The 11725-nt window shown below is 49.7% G+C and overlaps 2 protein-coding genes across 3 annotated transcripts in view; one reads left to right on the top strand and one right to left on the bottom strand.

Annotated features, from left to right (window-relative positions):
- LOC119100405 (WD and tetratricopeptide repeats protein 1-like) overlaps nt 1-1397 on the top strand; it is a 1861-nt gene extending 464 nt beyond the window's left edge. The window contains exons 2-3 of the mRNA XM_037223503.1: nt 511-648; nt 1040-1397. Coding sequence (XP_037079398.1) covers nt 511-648; nt 1040-1397 — 496 coding nt within the window. The remainder of the gene's footprint in view (nt 1-510; nt 649-1039) is intronic.
- Nucleotides 1398-2724: 1327 nt separating this feature from the next.
- On the bottom strand, nt 2725-11466 carry LOC119101233 (transmembrane protein 18). 2 transcript variants are annotated; one of them, XM_037224533.1, is made up of 5 exons: nt 11275-11466; nt 6489-6605; nt 6092-6146; nt 5238-5331; nt 2725-3415 (listed from the first exon to the last, which is right to left on the bottom strand). In XM_037224533.1, exons 1-5 carry the CDS (start codon nt 11348-11350, stop codon nt 3317-3319), a joined length of 441 nt encoding a protein of 146 aa, XP_037080428.1. In that variant the 5' UTR covers nt 11351-11466; the 3' UTR covers nt 2725-3316. The 2 variants fall into 2 exon arrangements, with proteins under 2 accessions (XP_037080428.1, XP_037080429.1); XM_037224534.1 differs by lacking the exon at nt 11275-11466 and adding an exon at nt 7584-7674 and having other exon boundaries at nt 3310-3415; nt 6489-6606.
- Between the last annotated feature and the right edge of the window lie 259 nt (nt 11467-11725).

An 11725-nucleotide genomic window follows, 5' to 3' on the forward strand; every position in this document is an offset into this window, starting at 1 on the left:
TCCACTTGGGTTGTCCTATTCCCCGACAATGGGAATATTGCAGGGACGTTCGCATGATGTTGCATGGAAGTCAACACTCGTTACCATTTGGCTTAAAAGCTGGAGCAGAATTATCCAATAGTTTGCGCCGCTTGCGCGACTGCGTCCACGCGGCCATCAAGCGGAACGAGGATGATTGCAACGCCGCACAAGCGGAGAGTAAATGTGAATGCATGTTTTTAAGGAAGGGTCCAATGCAAGCGGCATCGTTTCGTTATCAATTACACAGCTGCGTTCGGATAAGTTTGCCATCTGATCATCGTCCGAGTGGTGCCCCTGTTGCGTCAGCGTGGGGGGGGGGGGGGCGGTCGCTGGAGCGTCGCAGTCCGGCTGACGCAGTCCTGGCTGACGCGGTCCCGGCTGACGTGGTCCTGGCTGACGCGGCCGGCTGACGTGGTCCTGGCTGACGCGGTCCCGGCTGACGCGGTCCCGTCCGCCAGACGTCGGCCCGACGGCCGAGCCGCTGCTGAAGCTGGAGTCGGCGCTGGACTCGCCGGCGCTGTCCGAGCAGGAGCGCTGCTGGCGCCGGCTGTCGGCCGACTACCAGTCCCGCTACTGCGGCCACTGCAACACCACCACCGACATCAAGGAGGCCAACTTCTTCGGCAGGTGGGGCGGCCGGCGCCGGCTCGCCGCCAGGCGGGGCCCCGGCGGACACCTTGTCGCTGGACGCCGCGGGGCCCCCATCCTGCGGATCACGCGTTGTTGGGTGTCGGTGCATTGGGTGGCCGCACCCTTTCATCTGGGATTTCCGATGTATCCGTGGGTGTTTCGTTGCGATTTGAAGCTGTTCTTATTGGCGTCACCCCGATGGCTCTTGTCGGGGTGTGATGATGTGATGCATTTTAACCACCAAATTCTAGTCATCGTTGAACTATCGAGGAAGTTCTGGAAGCGTTGATGCGAGAGGGGTTTTCGTAAGCTTCGTGGTTACTTTTACGTCACATCAGAACCGACCACACAGAACACATAGCAGACAGGTGTGCTCGCCGCCGCGCAGGGACGGCCAGTTCATCCTGGCCGGCTCCGACGACGGCACCTTCTTCATCTGGGAGCGGCAGACGGCGGCCATCGTGCGCGTGCTGCGCGGCGACGCCACCATCGTCAACTGCGTGCAGCCGCACCCGCGCCTCTGCCTGCTCGCCTCCAGCGGCATCGACAGCTGCGTGCGGCTCTGGGGCCCGCTGCCGGAGGGCGCGCCGCAGGAGCGGTGCGTGGCCGACGCCGAGCACGCGGCGCAGGCCAACCAGCAGCGCATGAACGCCGACCCGATGGACATGATGCTGCTCAACTTCGGCAGCCGCGTGGCCGGGGGGGACGAGGCGCCCGGCCAGGGCATCCCGTGCCGGACCAGCTAGGCGCGGCTGGCGGCCGGCGTCCGCGCGCCGCGGTCTTTCAGCGCCGGCGCCGCCGCAGCCCGGGCCGACGCTGAGCGCCGCGGGACCGCCGCAGGCGGAGGCGCCGCCGGGCTGCGGCCGCCAGTCGCGCGCGGCGTGGGGCGGACGGCCGGGCGGGTCAGGCGTCCCCCGCGCGGTAGACGGCCGAGGTGCGGGCCGACGCCTCGCGGGATGAACACTGGATGCGCGAGTCCGCGCGTCGCCGCTGGCCATGAGGCTGCATGCTGTGATGAGCCGTTGTGTGCTGCATAGATTATAATCAACTTATTGTTTTGTTCCGGAATTGTTAGATGGCATAGTTTGACTGAAACCACGAGGGAGCAGTTCGTTGCGGGCAGCACATTATGCGTTCACTTGCCATATATGCTTCCACCAGTCAGTCGTGTCATAGAAGTGATGGATTTGTAGGTCATGCATGACTACCTACCTACACGACAAAATACGGAATCTGAGAACGATTTGGTAAAACTGGCGTCAAGCAGGCTGGAGGGCCGACCCCTCAGCACAAGGCGTTACTCCAAATACAGCTTCCTTTGTCATATGCATGCCGTGTCGGTTATTTTGTCCCACCAGACGCCGTCTGGTCTAGGAATCCCCCGACACAACGGACACTGGCGCTGGCACGTGCAGTACCAAACATGCAGAACATCGCAAACATGCCTGTCCCCCCAAAACAAGGAACGATGTATCAGCACGCATCGAGATTCACTCGGTCTCCAACGGTCTCAGCTACCCGCGTGACCTGCTGTCTCAGCCGGATACACACCATGAAGCTGGGTCGGACCGTGACCCGCGTGTGCTGGGCTTGTGAGACCGCCACGGGCACGCTGTGCTGTTGCCTCGCCGTTTGTGCACGCTGTGCTGTTGACCAGGACGGCTCAGCCGAGCGGCGGCCGACCGTGTCCCGGAATAGCACGTCACTCCAAAATGTTTGAAAATCGTCCGTTTAGCAGAAATTTCTCTACGGGTTGGTAAATCCGGGTCGATTCGGAATGGGTTTTTTCTCACGGAGATAGATTCTGAACGATGATATAAAAACGAAAAGAGCCGACGGATTTCTGAAGAAGTAGCAACAAGTCGATCTTGCTGGGGTCTGTTGTGTGTGTCGCAAACCACCGAGTGACCATTTTAGAATGCATCGTGCTATCTCAACAACATTGGCTTCTAAACGGTCCGGCCTGGTGACGTCCTGACCGATTATAATAAAAGAATATTCCTGCAAGTCGCATGAAACTTCCCATGGTTCATTACAACGGCAGGGATTATAACATGCTGTATCAACAACGCTAATGCGCGCGCACTCGCTCCGTCTGAGCGTGACAGTTTTCAGCCGTCACCTCGCAAAACAATGTTTGTAAATAGCCCCGTTACAGCATAAAATCATCTTCACGTTTGTGTTAACCTTTCTGCAGCATACGTTTATCCCCGAACTGCACTCAAAAACACGCAAACCCGTTACAGCACAAATGGTCAACATGGCACTGGGCCTGTTTTCAGCACACAGTTATGTACACATCGCCGGAAATATTGTCGATGTTCGGAGCGCCATAGCACTATTCGTTATGCCGGGGAAATATCACAACATCCCGTGCACGACGTCTAGATGAAGGCGGCAAACGGATACCGATGAGTAACATTTACACGGCCAGCTTCAGTCATCAACACAACACATATCGTCACAAGCTGGGGATGGCCAGCTTACAATTTCTACCTGAACCTCACAGCAATCCAGCTGATTTAGCCACGAGCACGTCCCATCCAGGATGCCGGCACAGTGTCAGCAGCTCGGCGCCCACCCTTCCCGTCCCCGCCCCGCGTCGGCAGTGTGATCCTTGCAAAGGCCGCGGGCGTCGGCAAGCCGCGACGCGACCCTCCCCGGCTCACTCGTCCTTCTTGGCGCTGCTCTCCCGCCGCTTGTTGGTGAGATCCTGGCGCATCACCTGGCTGAGCGCGCCGTTCGTGCGCCACAGCCAGTTACACTGCGGACAGGGCGGCCCGGGTCAGGCCAGGCTGGTCCAGAGTGCTTGCTGCACCAGGAGTACACAGCGAACTAGCCGTGGGGGCGAACACACATTCTGCTACGACTTTTCGGCGCAAGTTCCGTCGCTCGCTGCAATCAGCATGATTTCAAGGCGACATTCCAAGCGGAAGAAAACGTGTAATTAATTGTGTTATGTTTATTACGTTTATAGTTGTTATAATGTTCATTATGCTTATGTGATCATGCTTCTGCTATTTTTGTGTGTGTCATGGGGACTTTCCGACACACCCAGCTGCTGAGGCTTTATGGCGTCGCCCGCCTCACACCCTGGCAGGAGGGGCGGGCGCCGCGGGGAATCGAACCCCGTACTTCTGGTTTCCCAGGCGCGCAATGATTAACGCAGATGCGCTAACCACCACACTACCGGCACCGCTACTTTTGTTATGTTCATGTTAGGTATGTTCACGTGCGTCCACCTCACCACACCCATGCAGAGTACACGAGTCATCAATTTGGACGCTTGTCATGGTGTGAAGATGTAAGCTGCTGTGATGACTGTTTCCCCACGCACCAGTCTGCCTGGTGTTTGATGTGCGCTTGTGTAGTGCAATATCACTACGATGTTTCTCGTACAGCCTCCGTCATCACAGCAAAATGTGCAATGTATCTCAGTTATTCAACGTGGAAACGGGCCACATCCTCAAGTTTCCAAACATCGCCCATGTACAAAGTTGGGTCGGAAAACCTGGGCAGTGGTGACAAGGAAACACAACTTCACTGACGATAGACCGGATCATGACATTTCTGCAGGTCCCATTGTTGGCGTGCGATAGGCCGCCCACGCTTCAATGCAAACCGTAGATTTACAGATGTGAGGCCTTGCTAATAATTGGTGTCAGATTTCGGTAGCTAGATCAGGCACGGCTATAAAGTCAGCTGCGTACTGAAGCAGTCTGATTCGAAAATGAATCATGTGGGAAAATGAATTAAAAATGACAAGGTGGGGAGAACTCTGTCCTACAACAGGACGAGGAGGTTGCTTATTGTCAAGCACAAAACGGTCCTAATGTGCCCACTTTTCCAATGACGCCGAACGCGGAGCGACGGACGGCCGATAACAAAATGATTCGAGTGGCCTGCCCATCGCCCGGACACAAAAAAAATGCCGCCAGCATGTTGATAACATCTTCGGTCTGAACAACACGCGCAGCGCAGAAATTTACTGCACAGTGTGGAATGAGTGCTTCCAGGGTATGACACCCGGCATCAATTTTCAGGCGCAATAATAAATCATTGGCTCCGTTGCATGCGTGCCCAGATGAACTGGATAACAACGTCCGGTCATCCACAGTATATGAGCTGGTACCCAATGCACTTTCGCCCGGTTTTCGTTATCGCTGCCATCCTGGCCAAGGAAGGAAACGATATTCGATAATGGAAACCCTTTCAAATGCGGCAAGCAGTGGCATGTGTCGAAACGAAATCGCTTTCATTTCTGTAAACAGAGCAGGCGAGCAACCGCATCGTAGAGAAACCAGTAGCGGCGCTATTAGGCGTCGGCGTGAGGCAAATTTGGTCCAAAACGACAACCAAGTAGAAGACTGAGTTTGACTGGAGTGGGAAACAGCCACTTTTGCACACAACGCACGTAAGTACTGAGCAAAATATCATCAGCAACAAAACAATTTTCGCGTCGCGCAAATATCGCTTTTAATATTCTTTAAAAGGTGTCAGTTAAAAAACGGAAGCCACCGCGCAGTAAGCGGCCAAAGCTTTGTAAAGCCGACCACGATTTGAAACGTCTGAAATCTCAAACTTACCACGATAAGCAGGCAGTTGAGAAGTATGGGCATAGAAAATACGATAGATACAAACATTCCCTGGCTGTCAAAATACTGCTGATTTGAGAACGCCCTGGAACGAAACGAGAACAACAGTCACCACGAATCCTTGTTAGGCTGGTAGCGCAAATATGCACAGATCGAATGACATAAACCACTTGACTTTAGTCGTCAGACGGCCACTGACATGGTGCGCAGACACTCAATAACACCCGCGCCGTAGCGGACAGCTGTCGGCACCGTCGCCTTGTCATTCCGCCGGCAACATAGAGCATACAGCTGGCATGGACAGCATCACTGGACACGCTGAATTGCCGTCAAATGAAGCCTGGCCCCAGAGAGCGAAATCCCATCGTATTTTGCGCATTGCGCGCTGAGGAGCTGTCGACTCAGACATTTCTGAGAAAGCGGTCACAAACTATGCAGTCAGAAGATATGTTGCCAACCGCTTTTTGGAATGCTAAAACCAAGGTACGCACAGGGGCTCGGGACACACAACAGAACGTTCTACACAACACAAATTAAGATGGCTTTGCTACATGGTTGGACAGTGAGCCGCATGCGGTGCCGAACGTTAGCCTAGTCAGACTTGTGCCTGGTCAGCACCTACAACATTCAATCCTTTCCTATTTTAATCTGGTGTGCTTAACATTTGTCAAACATCAACAAACTTTGTGTCACGTACTTTTATGTACGTCCCAACACGACATTGTTTAGAATAAAACTGAAACTAAATTTGAGGTATATATCAGTTACGCAAATGCCTATTCAAGACTTCATAAGAATTCGCCCTCATTGTGCCGCTCAACAACCCCTCGTCCCTCATTTCTCACCTCCAATTTTGGGCAGCAAAAGTGTTGATATCTTCTGAGAAGTACACCAAGGACACTGGAAACAAAATTTTAAAGTGACGACAAATGTAAAGAGATCTAAGGACAATACACTATCTAACCAACAATACACTCCCGAGCTTCCATCAACGATATGTGCCATAGAACACAATAGATCCAAGTCAAACTGCCATGGTGCCATACCATCCTGATCACGAGCCAACTTAATGACAATAAATGACCAGTTTGAGGACAAAGAGCATATTAATGACTGAAGCATCCCATAATGCATGACTAGCTTGCATACATGAACAGAAGAAATAATGCAGAGCCACCTGAATGTGAGCACGCGGAAATGAACTGGATACAGTTCTCCCTAGCTCAAAAGTCCACCACTCACATAGGATTACGAAGATAGCAAACTGCATGTTCAGCCTCCGCCTTGCCAGTACTGCGACCGCGAACATGGTCACATGGAATACTAACAGGGCCACGATCCACCGCTCCGTCCAGTCGACCTGCAGACAAACCGAGGCACCTCTTCACCGAGCTCCAGGGTCATGCGATGTAGCCCCTGTCAGACCCATGGCGGTGGTCTGCTGTCAGCAGCCTACCAGACCGCCAAACCAAACCCATTGTCAGCCGCTGCTTCGGAAACTTCAGCAATGTGTTCCACGCCAAAGGCTCTCTCAGGGGCAACCAGAAAATAAGCTAACACGCCAGTGGCGAATCAATAACATTGTCACTGTGGTCAGAAGGCCAAAGTGTCCAATTGATCACTGGTGAATATGGCACAGATATCCTGAGCTCAACCATGCATGATCCTATCTCCCCCACAAGCAGATTGGTCTTTGAAATCCTAGCCCCAGTGGACGGCGTATTTAACGACACGTCACGTCATATCAAGAGGGCTGCCAGGTCCACCTGGTCCAGTAGATTGCAGACTCACAAAGGAATCAGTTTCTTTGAACACCTGCTGTGCTGCAATCAAAGCTGCTGCGCATCCAAATCCCCAATAAGGGATTTCAGATGGAATTACAGAAAACATAATATATTCATTGAGTGTCTCGGTGATGCCCGGAGATGCCAGCGACCCGCCATCCCGGATCACGGCGGGCCGCTGCGCACCCCGGCCAGTCACGTGGACACCGCCGCCAGTTGAGATGGCCCATGGCTGGCTGGCCGAGACTGGTGCTTAACACGCAGCTGTGCGCGCGCGCCCACACCCACTGACAAGGCTTTGTAGTTCTTAGTTTTGACCAATGCTCATGTTAAATATATATCTCAGATATGCACAGCATGTTGTAAGACCAGGCAGTCACAGGCTGCAGCACGATAACAAATGAGCACCAAATGACAACACCAATATGCATTAATCCTGTTTTGTTTCTAACCATGCATCCTATGTGCACTTGGGTAAAACCATGCAGGATCTGGCAAAATATTTGATTCCAGCCATGCATTACCAATAATATTCATCTCTGTGCCTTCTTACCCCTTGAGCACAGAACTGGGGTGGTGCTGCTCCTGGGTGCATGTCCCAACCAGAAGTAGGACCAAGAACTCACTCCAGGTCGAACTCTGCCTCCAGGGAAACATTGTTCAGCAGTGCATATCTATGAAAGTATAGCTTGAAACCAATGGTGAAACAATTTTGGGATTCACAAAGTAGCTGTTGGTGTGATGCATGCTTGCAGTCCCAGTGAGTCTGCTGGGCTGGAGGGAGTGTCTGTCACCAGTGTTAATGTTGAGCATGTATGGACAAAATTCTGGACTGAAGATGGCACTACATCTTCAGTGAAGTCAGGCAGACTTTAAAAAAAGCTCTATCAGCAAGGGTTAAACCAAGAAGAATACAAGATGACAAAATCAGTTGACATACCAGGATTGGACCATTCTCAGGATGGTTGGATTGCTCAGCCCCAAACCAGCCAGATTGATATGAAGTTTAAATTTGGCAAGCAGATAGTGTTGCTGGCAACTAATCCAGTTCAGGTCACAGGGGTGTCTGGCAACCAGACCACAAAAAACACATGTCACACTGGCCAAGACCACCCAGTGTAGCACCCATATCACAACAAAAATTATCCTGTGTACAAATTATCCTAAAAATTATCCTATGTAAATACAAGTACTCAGGGTTTGGCATATTCGACATCAAATCCAGTGCACAACAGAACAATATTTCAGGGAATCGTTGTGCTGTTAAGTTAGTCTGAGGCAAAAAGACTAAGCACATTTTAGTTCACATCAAATAATTTGAAAATTGACCTATGCTGCCAGTAGAAACTGTTTGTCAGACACTCAAATAAATGACAGCGAAAGAGGTAGCATGACAAACAAGAGGTCCAAATAGATTTGGGACCAAATAGGACCAATTGACTTTCAAAGTTTCTGCAAATGCTACTTTGATGCCAAGTGAATCTGAATTCTGACTGAGAGTGCTTTGAAAACCCTTGAGGACCCTGTAAAAGCAAGCAAACATTGCAATCCAGTGGGGTTACCTAGTGATGTCAATGAAATGATCCTCATGTTGTAATTATAATCAAAACATGTGCCCCAACAAAATATTATAAGCTAGTTTTCCATCACCTGCATTATAAGCAAAGCTGAAAATGTTGGAAATGAATAAATTGGTAGAGCAGCAACTTATACTACACATAATATACTTTTGTATAGATGTGCATATATGGTCAGGGTGTACTTTCCTACCTAACATTAGAAAAAATCATTGTACACCATTCGTCGTGTTTAAGGCATGACATATCATAAATAATCTCAAAACAGGTAGAATCATGCTCCTACCTTCGAATTTCAATAACTTCGATGGCGGGCTCCCGAGCGCCGCGCGCACCGCACCGCCTGGGCTCCCTAGCGCCGTTTCTGCGTTGCCGTTGCGTAAATACAATATTTCTGCTTACCAAGAACTCTACAAAATGTACGGGACCAAGGTAAACCATTCGTCGTGTTTAAGGCAGGACATATCGTAAATAATCACAAAACAGGTAGATTCATGATCTTACCTTCAATTTTTTATAATTACGATGGCGAGCTCCCGAGCGCCGCACACACACAGCACCCGCGACACCGGCGCCATTACTGTGCGGGTCACAACTTTACTGCGCATCAAGCAGCATCAAGAACCATAAAAATGTACCGGGCCAAGGCAACAAGAATCCATGAAATTTGATCCTCGACGCCAACGGGACCATGGGTTGCAGGGGGATTGGGTGGGGAATATAAAGCAAAATGAGAACATGACAGCTAAATAAAAGCTCACTACATGGCACCTATATATGGCATGGAACATGGATGCCAATGGGATGCTGGGTTGAAGGGGATATAGGGTGGGGAGGTTAGGTTAGGTTAGGTTAGGTTAGGTTAGGTTAGGTTAGGTTAGGTTAGCTTAGGTCAGGTTAGCTTAGCTTAGCTTAGGTTCTGGTCTATTCTCTATTAGGTTAGGTTAGGTTAGGTTAGGTTAGGTTAGGTTAGGTTAGGTTAGGTTAGGTTAGTTAGGTTAGGTTAGGTTAGGTTAGGGTAGGTTAGCTTAGCTAAGCTTAGGTTCTGGTCTATTCTCAGGTTAGGTTAGGTTAGGTTAGCTAAGCTTAGGTTCTGGTCTATTCTCAGGTTAGGTTAGGTTAGGTTAGGTTAGGTTAGTGTAGGTTAGGTTAGGTTAGCTTAGGTTAGGTTAGGCTAGCTTAGGATATGTTCTGGACTATTCTGGCCTGTGTGTTTCATAAATGTACCTGAACTCGATAAGAAACGATTTAAAAGCTCACTACACAGCACCTATATATGACATGGAACATGGGCGCCAATGGGACGCTGGGTTGAAGGGGATATAGGGTGGGGAGGTTAGGTTAGGTTAGGTTAGGTTAGGTTAGGTTAGGTTAGGTAGGTTAGGTTAGGTTAGGTTAGGTTAGGTCAGGTCAGGTTAGGTTAGCTTAGCTTAGGTTCTGGTCTATTCTCTATTAGGTTAGGTTAGGTTAGGTTAGGTTAGGTTAGGTTAGGTTAGGTTAGGTTAGGTTAGGTTAGGTTAGTTAAGTTAGGTTAGGTTAGGTTAGGGTAGGTTAGCTTAGCTAAGCTTAGGTTCTGGTCTATTCTCAGGTTAGGTTAGGTTAGGTTAGCTAAGCTTAGGTTCTGGTCCATTCTCAGGTTAGGTTAAGTTAGGTTAGGTTAGCTTAGCTTAGGTTAGGTTAGGCTAGCTTAGGATATGTTCTGCACTATTCTGGCCTGTGTGTTTCATAAATGTACCTAAACTCGATAAGAAACAATGTTGGTTGCTTTATTATTGTTACTTTGGTCCCGTACATGTTTCATGGTTCTTGATAAGCAGAAATATTGTGCTTTCACAACAACGCAGAAACGGCGCTTGGGAGTCGAGTCGAGTCGAGGCGGTGCGGTGCGGTGCGGTGCGGTGCGTGCGGCGCTCGGGAGCTTGCTATCGTATTTATTAAAATTTGAGGGTAGGAGCATGATTCTAAGTTTTGAAATTATTTACGATATGTTCCGCCTTAAACACGACAAACGGTTTACCTTGGTCCCGTACATTTTGTAGAGTTCTTGGTAAGCAGAAATATTGTATTTACGCAATGGCAACACAGAAACGGCACTGGGGAGTCCAGGCGGTGCGGTGCGCGGCGCTCGGGGCCCCCCATCGAAGTTATTGAAATTCGAAGATAGGAGCATGATTCTACCTGTTTTGAGATTATTTACGATATGTCCTGCCTTAAACATGACGAATGGCGTGCAATGATTTTTTGCTAACGTTAGGTAGGAAAGTACACCTACACTGCATATATTATATCATACCACATATATTATAACTAGAGATAATTGTTTCTGATTTGTTCATGACAAGAGTCAAAAACCTCCTTGATGAAAGAGGGAAGAATACAAAGCAAGCAGTGAGGGTCATGGAATCTCAATTGGAACCTAGATGGGGCTGGCAGCACCAGAGGGGCAAAATGTTGCAGAGCCCTGATCAAATCAATCAAATTTCCAAAATGTAGCAAGTTGCTGACAGCCTTGGCAGGCATCCTAGGCTAGCACACTCATGCATCATGCAAAGGTGCAACAAAATGTACATGTCACAACTGATAACAGCTTTCTATCAAGACAAAATCGGATATAGACCCATGCCATGTTAATAGCGTACGCTGACACTGTATTACGGCCCTTCCTACCCTCCGAAACGAAGCTCCATAGTCGTAGAGCTTCTCTCTCATTGTACACACGTTTAGATGCATCATCTGAAGTCATCCTGACAAACCGCTAGTGTGCTTGGACACTATTTTATACCACAACCATACTAGGGCATGGTCTGCTGATGCCGCGCCACATCCGCGGAAAGCTTACGCTGCAATGCCCGTGAGACGGCCAATGGAGCCCGCGAAGAGCCTTGTGCTTCGAAACAAAATAGCACGGTTCTTCTTGCCGCACAGATTGCGACAATGCTCACGCACGTGTTACAAAAGAAGTACCTAAAGTAGTGCCATTCCATATGCAAGTTTTGCTCTCAACCCTTTTGTGATGCTACTTTTCTGGTGCTTTTTCACATGAAAAAATTCAATGTATGAAGAATGGTCATAAATTTAATGTGTCTTTGATAATGGTTGATGGCACCCACGTATTTTT

The sequence above is a fragment of the Pollicipes pollicipes genome, unplaced genomic scaffold, assembly GCF_011947565.3.
Source record: "Pollicipes pollicipes isolate AB1234 unplaced genomic scaffold, Ppol_2.1 Scaffold_4881;HRSCAF=5763_pilon_pilon_pilon, whole genome shotgun sequence".
Classification (NCBI taxonomy): domain Eukaryota; kingdom Metazoa; phylum Arthropoda; class Thecostraca; order Pollicipedomorpha; family Pollicipedidae; genus Pollicipes; species Pollicipes pollicipes.